At 44.8% G+C, this 18683-nt stretch overlaps 1 protein-coding gene across 1 annotated transcript in view; it reads left to right on the forward strand.

Annotated features, from left to right (window-relative positions):
• osbpl6 (oxysterol binding protein-like 6) overlaps nucleotides 1-18683 on the forward strand; it is a gene marked incomplete at its 3' end in the record, with an annotated part of 253483 nt that overhangs the window by 96170 nt on the left and 138630 nt on the right. The window contains exons 3-5 of the mRNA XM_084314748.1: nucleotides 630-683; nucleotides 2361-2474; nucleotides 10507-10683. Of these exons, the coding sequence (XP_084170874.1) occupies nucleotides 630-683; nucleotides 2361-2474; nucleotides 10507-10683 (345 nt within the window). The remainder of the gene's footprint in view (nucleotides 1-629; nucleotides 684-2360; nucleotides 2475-10506; nucleotides 10684-18683) is intronic.

Raw genomic sequence — 18683 nt, forward strand, 5'->3', positions numbered from 1 at the left:
TTCTGTATAGTATTTAATGTTTCTGTATAGTATTTTATGTTTCTTGTATAGTATTTATGTTTCTGTATAGTATTTCATGTTTCTTGTATAGTATTTATGTTTCTGTATAGTATTTAATGTTTCTGTATAGTATTTAATGTTTCTGTATAGTATTTTATGTTTCTTGTATAGTATTTATGTTTTTTGTATAGTATTTTAGATTTCTTGTATAGTATTTATGTTTCTTTATTATATTTTATGTTTATCTTTTATTACTTATTACTTTTACTTATTACTTATCCCAAATCTTGTTGTATGCAAATATGATGATAATAAAGTACAATCTAATCTAATCAATATAGCGTTAAAGATCAAAGTGAGTGCTCTCTCTATGGAGCGTCATCATGTCACATGTCCGGTGTCGCCTTCATTAGTCACAGGGAGGATCCGCATCGCCGCGGCAACCCTAATGGTCCCGTCCCGACGTCCCGTTTGTCCTGACCGTCTCTCACCACTGAATGGTTGTGTTGTTGTTTCTCTCTATCTCTCTCTCTCTCTCTCTCTCTCTCTCTCTCTCTCTCTCTCTCTCTCTCTCTCTCTCTCTCTCTCTCTCTCTCTCTCTTTCTCTCTCTCTCTCTCTCGTTCTACAGCGATTTTTCGTCCTAGACAACGGTATCCTGAAGTACTCCAAGTCCCCCATTGATGTAAGTAACCCGGCATGACCCCGACTCAGCAGAAATTACCTCTGACTCAGCAGAAATTACCTCTGACTCAGCATAAACTACCTCTGGCTCAGCAGAAACTACCCCTGACTCAGCAGAAATGACCTCTGACTCAGCAGAAACTACCCCTGACTCAGCAGAAATTACCTCTGACTCAGAAGAAACCACCTCTGACTCAGCAGAAACAACCTCTGACTCAGCAGAAATTACCTCTGACTCAGCAGAAACTACCTCTGACTCAGCAGAAACGACCTCTGACTCAGCAGAAACGACCTCTGACTCAGCAGAAACGACCTCTGACTCAGCAGAAACCACCTCTGACTCAGCAGAAACTACCTCTGACTCAGCAGAAACTACCTCTGACTCAGCAGAAACCACCTCTGACTCAGCAGAAATGACCTCTGACTCAGCAGAAACTACCTCTGACTCAGCAGAAATGAGCTCTGACTCAGCAGAAACGACCTCAGGGGTCACGCTGCCCGACGTGTCACACTGCAGGATGTCTGAAAGCTGACTGACAAAACTGCCGTCTCCACGGTGATGACGCATAAACCATAAGGGATTTTGGAATGGACTCAATGAAAATGGATGTGGAAAAAAATCCTGTACTCCACATTTTCCAGTCCACTGATGCAGCCGGGGTTACCAGAGTTCATTATGGATCCTCTGAGCGCCGTGGATCATGAGTTCTACTGTATACACGTTAGATCTATACACTTATCGATTTTTTCGAATGGTGATCAGGAATTGGAATATACCAGTTGGATACCATCTGATGTCAGGTAAGGAATCTATGTTATCAGTGTTAGGATAATCAGATTCATTTTGATGAAGATATAAGCTGTTTTGTGAAATGGGCTCTATCGGTTTCACTGTAAAATCCATGAGGAAATGAACACGGCTATTATCAGCGCGCGCCTCGAATGGGCGTGCGTGTACATATAATATTGATCATCTAGCGTTTATTTGAAAACTATTCATAAATAGACCGACAAATATCAACGTTCTGGAATATTCCAGTAAAAGACGATTATCACAGAATGGCCCAGAATGGGCTGTTTTTTTACCTCAAAACGGGTGCTTTTCAAAATGCTCTCAAACGGAAATGAAGCGATAAAAAAACCAATCTGCCTTGACAGCACTGACTGGAAAATAATTCTTTGATAAGCGACGGGCAGATTAGACACATAGCCATAATTTAAAACATAGATTAGGCGATATTAACGTTAACATTAAAGTGGATGGTGGCATTCAAGCACTAACTCTGGCGCCACCTGGTGGCACTGAAAGTGTTAATCTTCTTTGAGCTAATTAGTGTCACTTTGCTGAGCGGCTGACGACCATACTAAGTGGTCCCAGTTTGAGGTTTAACATTTGGAAGTAGAACACTTGACAGTGTTAAAAAAAAAACACAGTATAATATTTTTTATAATTAAGTATAATGGGGCGCCCCCCAGGGGGTCACTTGTTTTCAGTTTACCCATCTCAAACCCTGCCCTCTTTTCTCGATCCTCCAATCACAACCGCCGTCGCTTCCCTCTGGGAGGTCTGTCACACGAGGGAAAGCGGTGACGGTTTACGATTGAAGGATGATGGAGAAAACGGGTCGATGCATGGTTTTGAACCGGTCTTTCTGGTCCTGTCTCTCTCCGGCGTCAGATCCAGAAAGGCAAACTGCACGGCAGCATCGACGTGGGCCTGTCGGTCATGTCCATCAAGAAGAGGGCCCGCCGCATCGACCTGGACACCGAGGAGCACATCTACCACCTGAAGGTGAGAGGGAGGTCATCAGGCCACACGTCATTCGGTGGTCTACAACAGTGTTTCTCAACTGGTGGGTCGCGACCCAAAAGTGGGTCGCGGGGCCATTTTGAGTGGGTCGCGGATATGTGTGTAAAAAATGTTTTCCAAAAAAAAAATTTTGCACTAACTATCTTTGTGAAAGTGGCTTCTTAGCTCTGGTCCAACTGAAGACAAAGCAGAGAAACAGATTGGACATTGAGTATGACCTCAGAGTTGCTCTGTCATCACCCCAGACTTTGAGACTCTTGTCCAGGGGCGTCGTTTTGGTTTTGGTATGGCAAAGTATGGCACTGGCCATACCTTGCCAAATTAATATTAAAAAAAAAATTCAAAAGATTTATTAAAAATAAAAAAGATTTGAATGTTGATTTAGAATTCAAATGTCAACATTATGAACGAAGCTTCGAACTATTCGGTACAGCCCTAGCATGTTTTGATATAGTCAATTATCTCACTTTTACTAGATGACTTTTAATAGGTGCAAAGGTTTTTACTATAGGTCAAATATGCTGCCAGGGAAAAAAAGGAAAATGGACATACAAACGTTTTTTAGTCAAAGGGCAGCAGAGACAAGTGATACAGGGACACAGGTACGGTCTTACAATGGCTTAGTGATTATAACAGTGCAGTTCAGCATTCAGTAACCCATACTTTTTGTGAACGTGTTTTTGATACTACATTCTGTTGAACACACCTCAAAACTGTACCTAAAGGAAAATTGGCTCAATTGCAATAAAAATAACATAGATATTATGTTATGATATTACATTCTGCTCAGCATAATTTGTATGCAAAATATTGTGGTTCTCTGCTTTAGTCTGTTGACACATTTCTATACTAAATGCTTTTGTAGTCCTGTGTCATACCTAAATGTCATATAAGTGAATTGTATAGAAATAACTCACCAAAAGTGACTATTGCACAACTGATTTGACAAAATAAAATACACCAAGGGGTTCCCCCCTTCAACCCCCCACCCTCCCTCCTTGCCATACCTTGGCTTTTACTGAAATGACGCCACTGCTCTTGTCAGGAGCAAACAACATCCCTAGTTATCCCATTAGTTCCCTGTGATGTTAAGCTAAGAAGTCTGCTAAGAAGCATATTATTTATTATTATTATTTTATTTCATTGGGTTTTTAGCCCTAGTTGTACTTTTGTTGCACTTTTTTGTGTTTATTTCATGTTTTTAAGTGCATGAAAGATTGTGTATTACTGCAAAAATATATTTGTTTTAATAAATCATAGTGGTTAAAAAATTTGGGTCGCGACTTAATGACTAAGGAAAATATTGGGTCCCGAGGCTAGACCAGTTGAGAACCACTGGTCTACAAGATACTAGGGCTGACCCCTATTAGTCGATTAGTCGGTCGAAAGGAGCCGTAGTCGACTTAGTCTAATACAATTTTTTTAATCATTCTTTCCAAAAGAAAATAGGCATAGAAGCGTGGCTAACGCTAATGGCACGCAGACCAGAGGCTAACTGCCTACGAAAACAGGCACAGAGGCACTGAAAGAGGATTTCACCCATCTAATGAAGATGTATCCATCAGTGGACCAATTGCATGCTTTTGCAGAGGACAAGAAGCCTTCAGTCGACTCCTTCAGACATTAAGCACCTCCCACAGCCCAAATGGAATGATAAAAATGTTTTAATACATAATAAATATATATATTATACCTTTTTTTTCTTTTTTTTTGACTAATAGTCGACTAACGGCAAATTTTGGCCAATCATAGTCGACTATCCAAATCCTTAGTCGGGGACAGCCCTGCAAGATACACTACACCTACCCTGTTTGGTCCATTTTAAGTGAACCGTGGTCCCTTTAAATCAATAGTCTGTTTTGTTTTGGAGAGGTGTGAACACAAACCAAACTATTGTGAGGACCAAACAACCGAACCATGGTCCTCTTGAAAAGTTGGGACTCGGTCCGTTTCAAAGTGGAGCATGGTGCGTTTTGCTGTTGGTGTGAACGCAATCGAACTATATATAGTACCAAGACCACGACCAAGGTACCCATGTACATGTCAAAATACTTCCCAAAGGTCAGTGAATACCACGATCACAACACCAGAGGGAGCTCCACAAATCATGTTGAACCCAGATTCTGCTCAAACAAGGGACTAAACACATTTCGCAATTATGCCACAACAATGTGGAACGCCCTACCCACAGCCGTGAAGGAATGTGAATCCCTACCCTCCTTCAAAACCGTTCTCAAAGAGCACCTACGGGAAGGCTGCAATTAGAAACTGGCCCCTGTAAATGTCAAAATCCACCCAACCCCCTCCAATGTACAGTTTCTTCCCCTTCTAATGTATATATTTTTCTTGTAAGATCTCTTTCATTGTGTATATGTCTTGTATGTCATAAATGTCTTGATGAAACAGTACTGTATATCTGTATGTCTGTGTCTTGTATGTCATAAATGTAACTATGAATTGAAAATGGGGGACCCTGATGTAAACAAGACGAAAGTCTTTCTCTGGTCTGCATCCCCTTAACAATTGTGTGTATTGAGCCGTACTGTACGTATTGTACCCATTCCGCAATCTGTTAATAAAGTTTTCAATCAATTCAATCAATCAATCAATTTATATTAGGTAGGTCCTGTTTTGGGGCACGCAAAAGGATGTAGGAGGTTTGATGTTTTAGAACGCAATATATATATATACAGGGACGTGCACAGGACTTTAGAAAGGATTTTTGGGGTTAATACAAGTCTATGGTACATTCAGTTTCACCGATAGATGTCACCAAAACTACATAGTGTCCCTTTAATAACACAATATGCGCTCCAGACCAACAGCTGCGGGCGGCATGCCAAAATTAACATGCTGTATTGAGAGAGCAAGAGAGAGAGAGAGAGAGAGAGAGAGAGAGAGAGAGAGAGAGAGAGAGAGAGAGAGAGAGAGAGAGATTTTTTTGATTTTAGAAAAACATTTATTTACATATTTCTCATTACAATGTACAATGTGTATGTCAATACAATTAAAAACAACTAACTACACATTATATCGGGCAACATATGTCCCCATCACACTTAAAACCACATGAGATCTCACAATAAAAAAAATGCTAAAATACACCTGTCCGTCTGCAACACAACAAAAAAACATTGAAGCTCCACCCAAACAAAAATAAATATCCATACTTCCATTCAACACATAATATGTCATCAAGAACAACATATGAGCAACCCAAAAGGGTCCCGTCAGTCCATTTGTGTCAGTTTTTATATCCAGCTCATGAAAAAAAGATCCCCTTCATCAGGACCTTCCGTTCCACCGAAATAATCCTGCAACAGGTATTGTTCCCCGACGCTCCGCGCTTCAGTCCAATCGTCCAGACAGACCCTGTTGTGACAGGCCGTCCTCAGCCCCAATAAAGAAGCCACTTCCTCTGACCCGGCTACATTCACAACATCTTTCAGTGTCATTGTCCCAACTGCTTGCAGACACTGTCCAAGCCCAGGTCTACTCCCTTCCTGAATGTCCAGCCGGGCTCCACACATCAGAAGCTCCATTATCATGATAATATTATATTATCCAGTTTTTTGAGCTTCTGCACAATCTTTCTCAGTCTAAAAACTTCCTGGAAGTGTACCCCCCATTGTTCTTCGACCTCATTTGAGTCCTAGCTGAAAAAATAAACATCTCCAAATCTTCAAAAAAATCTTCCACTTTGACACTTCTCAAATTTTTTGTTGTGTGCAGGAACTTCTGTATCTGCCTGACTGCATAACATTTTTTCCGTTGTGAATCAGACACTTGAGAAGCATTTGGGAACTCATCTTCCTCAACACTTGAGATGTCATCCCCCCATTGTTTTTCAATCTCACCCCATTGTTTTTCAACTTCATCCTCGTCCATACTGGACTGAGAGGAACCTGTGTCTTCTATGACCAAACTTGTCACTCTTTTCTTATCCTGAGAGCCCACCCCTCCATCACTTCCCACCACGCCATCCACTGTCTGACTGTGTACATTGTCCACCACATTCAAATGTTCCCCTATTACTTCACTTGTCAAATTTTTTTTATTCCTTTTTTTACCCTGACGCGGTGTTGTGCTTGGGGGGACAAAAAAACCTCTGCTCTCCTCTGTCACCTCACCACTTGTTGAAGGGGGGGGCAGCATCTCTGATTCCCACCTCCTTACCTACACAACCACTGGTTGAGGGGGGAACAGCGTCTCCCACCCCTCCCTCCTCTGTACCTGCACCACCCGCACCACCCCCTGTTACCCCACAGTCGCCACTAGTTGAGGGGGGGGCAGCTTCCCTCACTCCTCCCTCCTCTGTACCAAGGCTCTGCTTCATACCTGCTACACCGGTTCTGTGGCCCTGCAGCTGGATACTATCTGCTGCGCTACTGTCGGTCTGCAAAAGGACTCTATTTACATTGCTGGCGGTCTGCAGCGGGACTCTGTTGTCGTCACTGCTCTCAGCTCTGCGCTGCACCACTCCTCCCTCCTCTGTACCACTACCTGCGCTGATCCCAGCCCCGCGCTCCTCCTGGGGCTGAGGCGGAGGTCGCCTTGCCCCTCTCCCCGCACAATCGCGGGAGATATGACCCAGTTCCCCGCACCCGAAACACTTCCCCGAATTACCAGAACTCACAAAAACCACATAATCAAACTCATCAACCTTTATCTTAAAACCAACTCAAGCTCCTCTCCGCTGTTGTTTAGAATCATTAAAACCTGTCGCCTGTGTGAGACAACATGCTTTAAAAGCGGAGATTTACATCCCGACGACATTTTTCTTATAGGGGAAATTATCTTCCCATGTCGTGCTAGTTGACTTCTCAATAGTTCATCACTGATGAACGGCGGAACGTTGGAAATAAAGACATTTCTGCCTGGTGTGGAGAGCGGCTCTACAGAAAGAAAAGCCCCGTCAACACTTATCCCTGATTGAACCAGTGTGTGCACCTTGTCCACCGAGTCAACAAAGATCACCACTCCTTGATTCATTCTCGCAGCTGATTTAATGCTTTTATGTCCAACAATACTTCCAACTGCCAAACTGCAGTCCTCTACTGATACATTAGGAACAGATATCTTAATACCATGCTTTCTACCAATTTTGGAAAAGTCCATATTGGCGTCTGACGTCATCCAGCAGCACAGCCTGGCCGATGCGGCCAAACAAACAAAACACTCCCACTTAACCCTATACACACCAAAACACACAGCAAACCAACACTACACTTATAATACAATATCCCATAAACAAATTAACAAAATAGACAGATAAAGATAGAAAAAAACTCACTACACCTCCAACCTCCAACCTCTCCAATCTCTCCAATCTCATTCCCAGCATGCACTGAGAGAGAGAGAGAGAGAGAGAGAGAGAGAGAGAGAGAGAGAGAGAGAGAGAGAGAGAGAGAGAGAGAGAGAGAGAGAGAGAGAGAGAGAGAGAGAGAGAGAGAGAGCGAGAGAGGGAGAGAGAGAGAGAGAGAGAGAGAGAGAGAGAGAGAGAGAGAGAGAGAGAGAGAGAGAGAGAGAGAGAGAGAGAGAGAGAGAGAGAGAGAGAGAGAGAGATAGAGAGTATGCTGCGTGATTTTCCTAGCACTAGCAGCAGACAGGGAGGGGCTGGGGAGGGGTGATATGGCGACGTGTTTCACGAGAGCCGCGCATCTTGCAAGTGAGGCGGTGAGATGAGAATGTGATAAAGCATGAAGTAAAGAGATAATGCAATGCCACTTCACAAGGCAATGCATGCCCGAAATATACAGTGCACTGCAAACCCGACATTTTATTTTGTTGGGCAAATACCTTACCTGATGAAGTGTACTCTTGCTTTGTTTTAGTTGAAATAGTAACTGTAAAAAAAGAGGTCTCGACTCGAGTGTGAGCTCAACAACAGCTGGATATCAATTTCGTGTTCAGTGTACTGCTGGCCCTGCGCGGTTTACATCATCTCATCATCACCCACCCACGTGCTATGCGTAAATAATAGGTCCTTCCAGGCTGGAAGGACCTATTATTTACGAGAGGGGTGGCATTTCTCTCTCTTTCTTTACCTAATATTTAGATTCTATCGTGACATCTTTCATTTGGAAGGGCAGGGCAGTATATCTATATGTGCAAGGAACAGTAAAAAAAAAAAAAAAAAAAGAGTGGCATAAAAAGGGCACTTTCTAATGAAAAATGAAAAAGGCAGGTGCCCGGGCACCCCTTCACCCATATGTGTGCACGTGCCTGATATATATATATACAATTTAAAATGAGAAAAAATTATTTTAAAAATAAATGAGTATATATATAAATAAACATGTTGTTGTGTTTTTAACCACATGGTGGCGCTGGCACGTGGTCATAGTGACGCTGCGCCCCTATACCATGGTTCAGGGAAAGCCCTGTAATGTAAATATTAACTTTAGGCAAAATGGTAAAAATTACATTTTGAGTTTGAATTTTAACATATTTGTTAATTGAAAATGAACTCAAATCAATATTTGAAATATGAAAATAGGACATTTACAACACGAGGATGAGGTCGCTGGAGGCCAGGGAGAGAGGGGCGTCATACGGTCACCTGGTGACCAGGGATATAGATCCAGGAAAGAGAGGGGCATGATACGGTCACCTGGTGACCAGGGATATAGATCCAGGAGAGAGAGGGGGGTGATACGGTCACCTGGTGGGCAGGGATATAGATCCAGGGAGAGAGGGGGGGGTGATATGGTCACCTGGTGACCAGGGATATAGATCCAGGGAGAGAGAGGGGGGTGATATGGTCACCTGGTGGGCAGGGATATAGATCCAGGGAGAGAGGGGGGGGGGGTGATATGGTCACCTGGTGACCAGGGATATAGATCCAGGGAGAGAGAGGGAGGTGATACGGTCACCTGGTGGGCAGGGATATAGATCCAGGGAGAGAGAGGGAGGTGATACGGTCACCTGGTGGGCAGGGATATAGATCCAGGGAGAGAGAAGGGGTGATACGGTCACCTGGTGGGCAGGGATATAGATCCAGGGAGAGAGAAGGGGGTGATACGGTCAGGGATTAGGGCAGCAAGCAGCAGTGAGAAGGGGGGGGGGGCGTAGCCAGACTGGTCCCAGTTTATCACCAGTTACGTGCTGGTTTTCTACCGTCCTTTACACGGCTCCTATGTTAGTGTACAGTACAGGGCTTTCCCTAAGCACTGCTGTAGGGTGTGTGTGTGTGTGTGTGCGTGTGTGTGTGTGTGTGTGTGTGTGTGTGTGTGTGTGTGTGTGTGTGTGTGTGTGTGTGTGTGTGTGTGTGTGTGTGTGTGTGTGTGTGTGTGTGTGTGTGTGTGTGTGTGTGTGTGTGTGTGTGTGTGTGTGTGTGTGTGTGTGTGTGTGTGTGTGTGTGTGTGTGTGTGTGTGTGTGTGTATGCATGCACGCGTATGCGTTTTCATGTTTAACGTTAAACTATTGTGCAACCGTACACACTGTACTTTAATAAATAACTCATTTGGAACTTACCCTTTTGTTTGCTATTTTAGAGAAATTATGTTTTTTAAGTTGCAGGAAATTACAGCAAATTACTTATCGCAATTGATTTAGTCTCCCCCTAGTTGCGATTCAGCGCAAACTCAGCGCAAACATTCAGCACCATCTTGTTCAGAAATCCACACCAGCAACCAACTCTTTCCCTCTCTCTCTCCTCCTCTCTCTCTCCCCCCCTCTCTCCTCCTCTCCCCCTCTCTCTCTCCCCCTCTCTCTCCCCTCCCCCCTTTCCCCCTCTCTCTCTCCCCCCCCTCTCTCCCTCCCTCTCTATCTCCCCTTCTCCCCATCTCTCTCTCCCTCCCTCTCTCTCCCTCCCCCCTTTCCCCCTCCCTCTCTCCACCCTCTCTCCCTCCCTCTCTCTATCTCCCTCTCTCTCTCCCCCTCTCTCCCCCTCTCTCTCTCCCTCTCCCCCTCTCCCCCTCTCCCTCTCTCCCTCTCTCTCTCCCTCTCTCTCTCCCCCTCTCTCCCTCTCTCTCTCGCTCACCCTCCCTCTCTCTCCCTCTCTCCTCACAGGTCAAGTCCCAAGATGTCTTTGATGTCTGGGTCTCCAAGCTGAGGCATCACAGGCTGTACCGGCAGAATGAGATTGTGCGGTCGCCTCGGGACGCCACCATGCGGACCTTCCCCCCTCCTCCCCCCGATATCATGGATTCCGCCCAGCCCGCCCCCACCGCGGCATACGAGCCCAAGGTAGACATGCTGCCTCTGCTCATCTTTAGACGCATCATTCTGCCCTCAGATCTATTACTGGTGACAGAGGCGTAATAAACGTTGGTATTTGTTTATTTTCAAAGCAACCCCCTTACATTACAACGATTCTGGATTCTGGATTCTATCAAACTCGCTCAAGTGATCTGATCAAAGCTTAAAGGAACACGCCAACAGTTTGGGAAATGCGCTTATCATCTTCTCCAGAGAGAGACAAGAAGATAGATACCAGTTTTCTCTCTGTGTGTTCAGTAGAAAGCTATCTGGCTGCACGTTAGCCTAGCTTAGCACAATGAATGGAAGCGGACATGCCCGGTTAGCCTAAGCATTGTCCAACTAACACCTCTCCCGAAGGCTAACCGGCCATGTCCGCTTCCATTCATTGTGCTAAGCTAGGCTAATGCAGCCAGATCTGAATGCACAGAGAGGAAACTGGTATCTATCTTCTTGTCTCTCTCTGGATAAGATAATAAGCTAATTTCCCAAAATGTTGGCGTGTTCCTTTAAGGTTCCCCGAGCTTGTTCTCATTTTGGAAGAACTGCCTTCTCTTTTAGTGCTCCGTACTCTTGGAACGCCCTTCGATGCACTTTAAAGTTTGATACTCTTCCAACCGTTGGACAAGGTTGGAAGAGTGAGGCAAAGAGCAAGGATAACGAATCAATTAAAACACGTACAACTTGATTGACAAAAGGTTGGAGATCGAGGTTTTAAACCCTGCAACAGAGGGGAGAATCTCAAGCTTTAACCAACCATGATTCTCACCAACCAATTGGATGTGTTAGTAATTAGAATAGAACGGTAAAGACAAGTTTGGCGACCTGCCAGCGTGGCTAATGGAACTGGCTAGACTCGCTAGTCACAGCTAAAAGGTATCAGCCATTGATCTGGTGGCCTGTCCACCGCGTGAGTTAAAACCATGGTGTTGTAAACGGGTTTGCAGCGCGGTGCATGACGACACGAGGCGGTGGAGCAGGAACACGTATAACACACCAAGGTCGGTTGAAAGAAAATAACATTGCAACCCGGTGGAAGTGTGGTGGTTTCGGAGGTTTCAAGGAGCCATTTTGTAATTATATACTACGTCAAAGTCACTGCCGGGGTGAGCGGCGGGCTGTTATTTATTCAGGAGGTAGTATATACAGTAGTGGAGAGTTGGAAGGATTATCGGAACCTGTTTTTCTTGAACACTGGAAGGGGGGAAAAAGAGGAGATAAAACTCCCAGAACGGGATGATTTGGATCAGATGGGATTTTCTCAGCCGTCATCAGGGACCTTGACTATCTAGACCTGTCACCTGTACACCTACTGTACCGACCTGTCCGCCGTGTTTATTATTTCACTTAAAGCAGGTACTGTACTGTATGTGTGCAGAATATTAACTTGGACCAAACAACTGCCTCTTTGAACTGCTGCGGTCAGGCAAGCGCTACCGGAGCCTCATGGCCGGCACAGAGAGACTCAGAAGGAGCTTCTATCCCCCGGGCCATCAGGATGCTCAATGACAACGGCACTATGTAACATCCCATCATCTACACTCACTGCACACACACACATCCACATGTAGACACTCACTTTAGACAAACACTCACCTTAACACTCACTTTACTCACTTTATTCACTTTAGACACTTTATATTTATCTATTATTAAAGAGATTTGCACCACATCCATACCTTATTTGCACACTACCCCAAGTGTTGTACCTCCGCATTCTACCTCACTGATACTCATTTTACTCTGTATAGTATATTGTATATATGTACCCAGGGCCGCCTGGGAGAAATGCGAGGCCCTGTGCAAGATTTAAACGCGAGGCCCCCCCCCCCCCCCCCCCTAAAGGTTAAAAAAATTTAAAATTAAAAAAAATTCATACAGTCAACATATTCTTAAATAATAGCGCTGCCCGAGGCTGGGCATGATACAGTCAACATATAGCGAGAGAGAGAGAGAGAGAGAGAGAGAGAGAGAGAGAGAGAGAGAGAGAGAGAGAGAGAGAGAGAGCTCCTGTTCTACAGTCAATATACAGTGTTATCGCTTTGTAACACTGTACAAATTTCTCCACAACACACATGTACAAGTGGCAGTAATGCAGAAAATACAGCAAGGGAAGAAGCAGTGTAGAAAACAGGTGGAGTTTTTGCCTAGCAATGGGAATGCTTTGGCTGTACTGTGTAGATAGAAGTACACACTCTAGTGTTGATGTCTTTGTTTACAAGGCTTCAGGTATGGTTGCTCTGCTACACAGAGCAGCTGTGTGCACATCCAACCTGTTTTAGGCCAGGTGCAGGATAAAACTAAATGTGACTGAAGGAAAAATTGCAATGAACTGACCGACACAATTGACAACTATAAGCAATGCAATGCTCAGAGAGAGAGAGAGAGAGAGAGAGAGAGAGAGAGAGAGAGAGAGAGAGAGAGAGAGAGAGAGAGACAGAGAGAGAGAGAGTCTGTGATGATCCAGACAGAGAGAGTCTGTGGTCCAGAGAGAGACAGATGAGTCTGTGGTCCAGACAGAGAGAGAGAGAGAGAGAGAGAGAGAGAGAGAGAGAGAGAGAGAGAGAGAGAGAGAGAGATGGGTCTGTGGTCCAGACAGAGAGAGAGAGAGAGAGAGAGATAAGCAAGACAGCTAAGATGAGCCCCTAAAGGATATTCAACTTTTAATGGAAGAACAAAACAGAAGGAAAAGATAACTTCACAAAGGCAACATGAATATACATAGATCCAAAAGGACAAAGATCAACACTTAAATCCAAAGAGAAGAGGGTCTATACCAGAGAAAACAAAGTAGCAAGGAGCCAACGGCCGACATCAGCTAAATAGGCTAACTGCAAATAGAGTGGCCAGGTACTGACGCTAGCTCGACAGAACGTTAGCTACGACAGCTAGCCGGCCCGCTTGGCTCAATATAACGTTAGCTACGACAGCTAGCCGGCCCGCTTGGCTAAATATAACGTTAGCTACGACAGCTAGCCGGCCCGCTTGGCTCAATATAACGTTAGCTACGATAGCTAGCCGGCCCACTTGGCTCAACATAACGTCTACGACAGCTAGCCGGCCCGCTAGCTCAACATAACTTTGGCTACGATAGTTAGCCGGCCCGCTAGCTCAACATAACATTAGCTACGATAGCTAGCCGGCCCGCTAGCTCAACATAAGGTTAGCTACGATAGCTAGCCGGCCCGCTGGTCCAACAGAACGTCAGCTACGATAGCTAGCCGGCCCGCTGGCTCCACATAACGTTAGCCAACATAACCTTAGCCACGATAGCTAGCCGGCCCAAGAGAGAGAGAGAGAGAGATATCTCCACGGCGGGAATAGAATAGAGTGCATTAAAAACTCACCAAACGTCCAAGAGTATGGAGACAACCGCGTGGAGTTGACGAAGTTCATCTGCTGAACGACCGTCCTCTTTATCTTGGCATAACAATGCTGCACACGCTCTCTCTAGGTTAGCTAACGCTAGTTAGCCTTTAGCTAAGCTACTAGCTGACATGGCTATCCCGACTGAACCACACGTTAGCACTCGATATTATAACGTAGCTAAAGCTAACTAGCTGTCCCTGGCTTTAGCTATGAGCCCCTAAAGGATATTCAACTTTTAATGGAAGAACAAAACAGAAGGAAAAGATAACTTCACAAAGGCAACATGAATATACATAGATCCAAAAGGACAAAGATCAACACTTAAATCCAAAGAGAAGAGGGTCTATACCAGAGAAAACAAAGTAGCAAGGAGCCAACGGCCGACATCAGCTAAATAGGCTAACTGCAAATAGAGTGGCCAGGTACTGACGCTAGCTCGACAGAACGTTAGCTACGACAGCTAGCCGGCTCGCTTGGCTCAATATAACGTTAGCTACGACAGCTAGCCGGCCCGCTTGGCTCAATATAACGTTAGCTACGACAGCTAGCCGGCCCGCTTGGCTCAATATAACGTTAGCTACGATAGCTAGCCGGCCCGCTTGGCTCAACATAACGTCTACGACAGCTAGCCGGCCCGCTAGCTCAACATAACTTTGGCTACGATAGTTAGCCGGCCCGCTAGCTCAACATAACATTAGCTACGATAGCTAGCTCAACATAAGGTTAGCTACGATAGCTAGCCGGCCCGCTGGTCCAACAGAACGTCAGCTACGATAGCTAGCCGGCCCGCTGGCTCCACATAACGTTAGCCAACATAACCTTAGCCACGATAGCTAGCCGGCCCAAGAGAGAGAGAGAGAGAGATATCTCCACGGCGGGAATAGAATAGAGTGCATTAAAAACTCACCAAACGTCCAAGAGGATGGAGACAACCGCGTGGAGTTGACGAAGTTCATCTGCCGAACGACCGTCCTCTTTATCTTGGCATAACAATGCTGCACACGCTCTCTCTAGGTTAGCTAACGCTAGTTAGCCTTTAGCTAAGCTACTAGCCGACATGGCTATCCCGACTGAACCACACGTTAGCACTCGATATTATAACGTAGCTAAAGCTAACTAGCTGTCCCTGCCTTTAGCTAAGCCGACATGGCTAGCCTGACTGAACTTTCTAACATGCAACAACTTTCATCTTCAGTCCATCTGCCGAACGACCGTCCTCTTTGTCTTGGCTGGCATAACCTCCGATGCTGCACGCGCAAAATAGTCAGACGCAGCTGACGCACGCCGGCCGACTGTACACATGTAACCCCTCCCTTCGTTGAAACCAATAGTATGTCTGCTGCAGAGCCCCAGAGCTCCAATAGTGTATCTGCAGAGCCGCAGAGCCAGGAACAAGTCAGACACATTCTACAAACGTGTCTAATGTGAAATATATAAGCATATAAGCAAAACTAGATTTTAGGTCTGTGATGAAAAAGGGCCTCGCGGGAAGGGGGGCCTCGCAAAAAAATATATATAATAATAATAATAAAAAATAATAATATAAAAAAACTTTAATAATTGTGCGAGGCCCCCCTTCCCGCGAGGCCCTGTGCGACCGCACTGCTCGCACACCCCCTGAGGCGGCCCTGTATGTACCGTAAATCCTCTAATAGTGACCTGTATTCAAAATAAAAACGATTCTCTATTAATGACCGGGTGCGTTGTTGAAATAAGCAATTATAAGCAGACCTCCTAATACAAGACGTGAACTTCGCCGTTCGGTAGCAGGAAAGGACACTCTGCAACAGGAAGCAGGAGAAACGCAGTCTTCATTTTGACGACCGTTTATATTTACGATATCGAATCGCTCCTATTGACGTCGTCGGGGACTGGTCTCGTTTCTTAAGGTAATAACTCTCTGCTTAAAACTGGAGTCCAATGCCAACGTCTTCAGCAGAGGACTCAAGGTATGGCTGAAATCAAAGCAGCAGTGCTCACATATGTAGACGCGGACTGGTTTTGTTGTTTTGATCATGGACTCTTGCTCTGGTAACTATTTGTTCTGATTTTACTGTTCATTTTATTATATCTTTTAGAAAAGCCTCAATGGACTAGTGTTGAAAACTAGCACTTGTGCTATAAACACACAAAACAACACATCTGGTCTGTCCACTGTGGCTGGTCCAATGTAGCTGTGGTGTCCATTTTAAATAAACGTTTTCATTCATTCATATATTATATATGTGTTGTTGTGGAATATATTATCATGTCCTTATAGATCTGTGTTGAGATATCATGTTATACAGCTTGACTTTCAGGGTGACCAGCTTGACTGGTTAATGTGTGTGTCTCTTTAAGAAGACTCCAAAGTACTGACATCTCCCCAGTCATAACAAAGTTGTTGTTGCTTCCAGTGACTGAGAACCATTTTTGTTTACCTTCGTCATCATATCTGATATATTATGTTACGTCTGACAACTGTGTATTTAATTACGTCTGACTAGAGCTCTTGGTCAGTCTATGGCCAGACGCTAATGTGTTAACATGTTGTCTCTGACTATGGACTGTCCTTTCATTGTGGCCACGGTGAAATAAACTTTCTTATTATTAATAATGACTCAGAATGATTTGTAAACGGCTCATCGTTTAGTCCTTTAATATTTCCCATTACAGATGGCGACGACATTACAGTTTCAAAAATAATTTGACACTGATGAATTCTACCCGTTTCGGCGCTGCTCGATTCAGATTTTCTGAATGGGATAATTGGTTTTAAAAAAAAGAAAAGGTGGCTCGGTGGGTTGAGGCACTTACCATGAAGACACACAATTTCAGGTCTGCCCATATCTGGTCCTGCCTCTCTGTGCACCGTGTGTGACCAAGCAGAGGGGGCATGAATAATAATGAGGTGGGCAACACTGACGGAACCCAGCTGTGTTCGGAGATACTGGGCTAGATCCACAAAGAATGGATTGATTGAAAATGTTATTAACAGATTGCAGAATGGGTACAATACAGTACAGCTCAATACACACAATTGTTAAGGGGATGCAGACCAGAGAAAGAGTTTCGTCTTGTTTACATCAGGGTCCCCCATTTTCAATTCATGACATTTATGACGAAAGTCTTTCTCTGGTCTGCATCCCCTTAACAATTGTATGTATTGAGCTGTACTGTACTGTACCCATTCTGCAATCTGTTAATAAACTTTTCAATCAATCAATCAATCAATGACATACACAACATACAGATATAAGAATCTAATCGAATCATCTAAACTAATCTAATCATGACATTTAAGACATGCATGACATACAGAGATATATATATCTCTGAGCACCTGAAGCCTGTGCTATTAAACCAGGAAGTGCAGCACTGTTGATAAGGCTGTCGGCACTGCAGTAGAGCCACTCAGTGCCCTGCGCTGCAAAGAGTGAACACAAAACGCTCATGGACCCGCGGTCTCATGTTGACTGAGTCGCTTGTGTTGTTCGTTGGATTCGTTTTGGATTATTTGGGCTCAAAACGTACACTACACGGACCGCGGTCTCATGCTGACTGATCAGTGATCGCTTGTCTTGTCGCGCTGTGTGTCAGACTCTGGATGCTTTAGACACCCGCCCACCTCCACCTCTGATTGGCTTACCATGACATTTTATTCAACCTCAGCCAATCGTCAGCATGTATGCTTGGCTCGCGCACTGCCCACTAAACAAGGAAGAACATATTATTGCCTCTCGGCGCAGAGATCTGTCTGATGAAAGAAACAGGTTAATTCATAGTAACGCGCCGCATTTTTTTGCAGTAACGCTAACGGCGTTATTAAGATTGGATTACTCGTTACTGAAAAAACGAATGCCGTTAGTAACGCCATTACCAGCGTTGCGTTGTTATTATGGGCTGAGCCGCCACGCAGGATAATGACGCCGCGCGCACGCGCGCGCGCACACGCACGCGCGGCCCCGCGCGCATGCGCATATGTTCCCTCGCGCACAATAATACACTTTGTTTGTATAGCCTTTCATACAGAAACTGCAGCTCAAAGTGCTTCACAACAGAATTAAGACAGGCATAAAATGAGCACATAAAGTGCAGACATATAAAATCAGTTTTTCACATTAGGATCTAACATCCCAACAGGCAACCTTGTTTATGGTTTGATTCAGTTTTAATATAAATAATAAAAATAAAGAGAAGATTAATTAATTATCTACTCAGTCCCGAAGTTTGTGATGTAGATATGGAATGTCCCGGGTTGCTGCTGTTTGCAGAGTGTGTTGTTGTCCGGGGGTGAGTGGTGGTGGGTGGGGGGTTGAACAAAGAGTCCCAGACTGGTTGAAGACACCAGCCTATAGCGGCTATTGTTATGATAATGCGAGGTAGCGCCGCAGGTAAACACAACGATCCGAGCCGAGCGCAGCGCGTTCTCGCGAGCGCGTGCATGTGCGTGCACGCGCTTCTGCTCAAATCTTTAATACTCAGTGAGGTACCACTGAGTGGTACCCCGTGCCATGAACAACGCATGCCTGGCCATTACTTATAGCGCCGTTATTCCCATCACTGCACACTACTGACGGTCTTTAATTGATCCCCTTGGGGAAATTCAGGCATGGGAGGGGGGGGAGGGGATAGTAGTA

Source organism: Notolepis coatsorum (assembly GCF_963971535.1).
Source record: "Notolepis coatsorum genome assembly, chromosome: 5".
NCBI classification, from domain to species: domain Eukaryota; kingdom Metazoa; phylum Chordata; class Actinopteri; order Aulopiformes; family Paralepididae; genus Notolepis; species Notolepis coatsorum.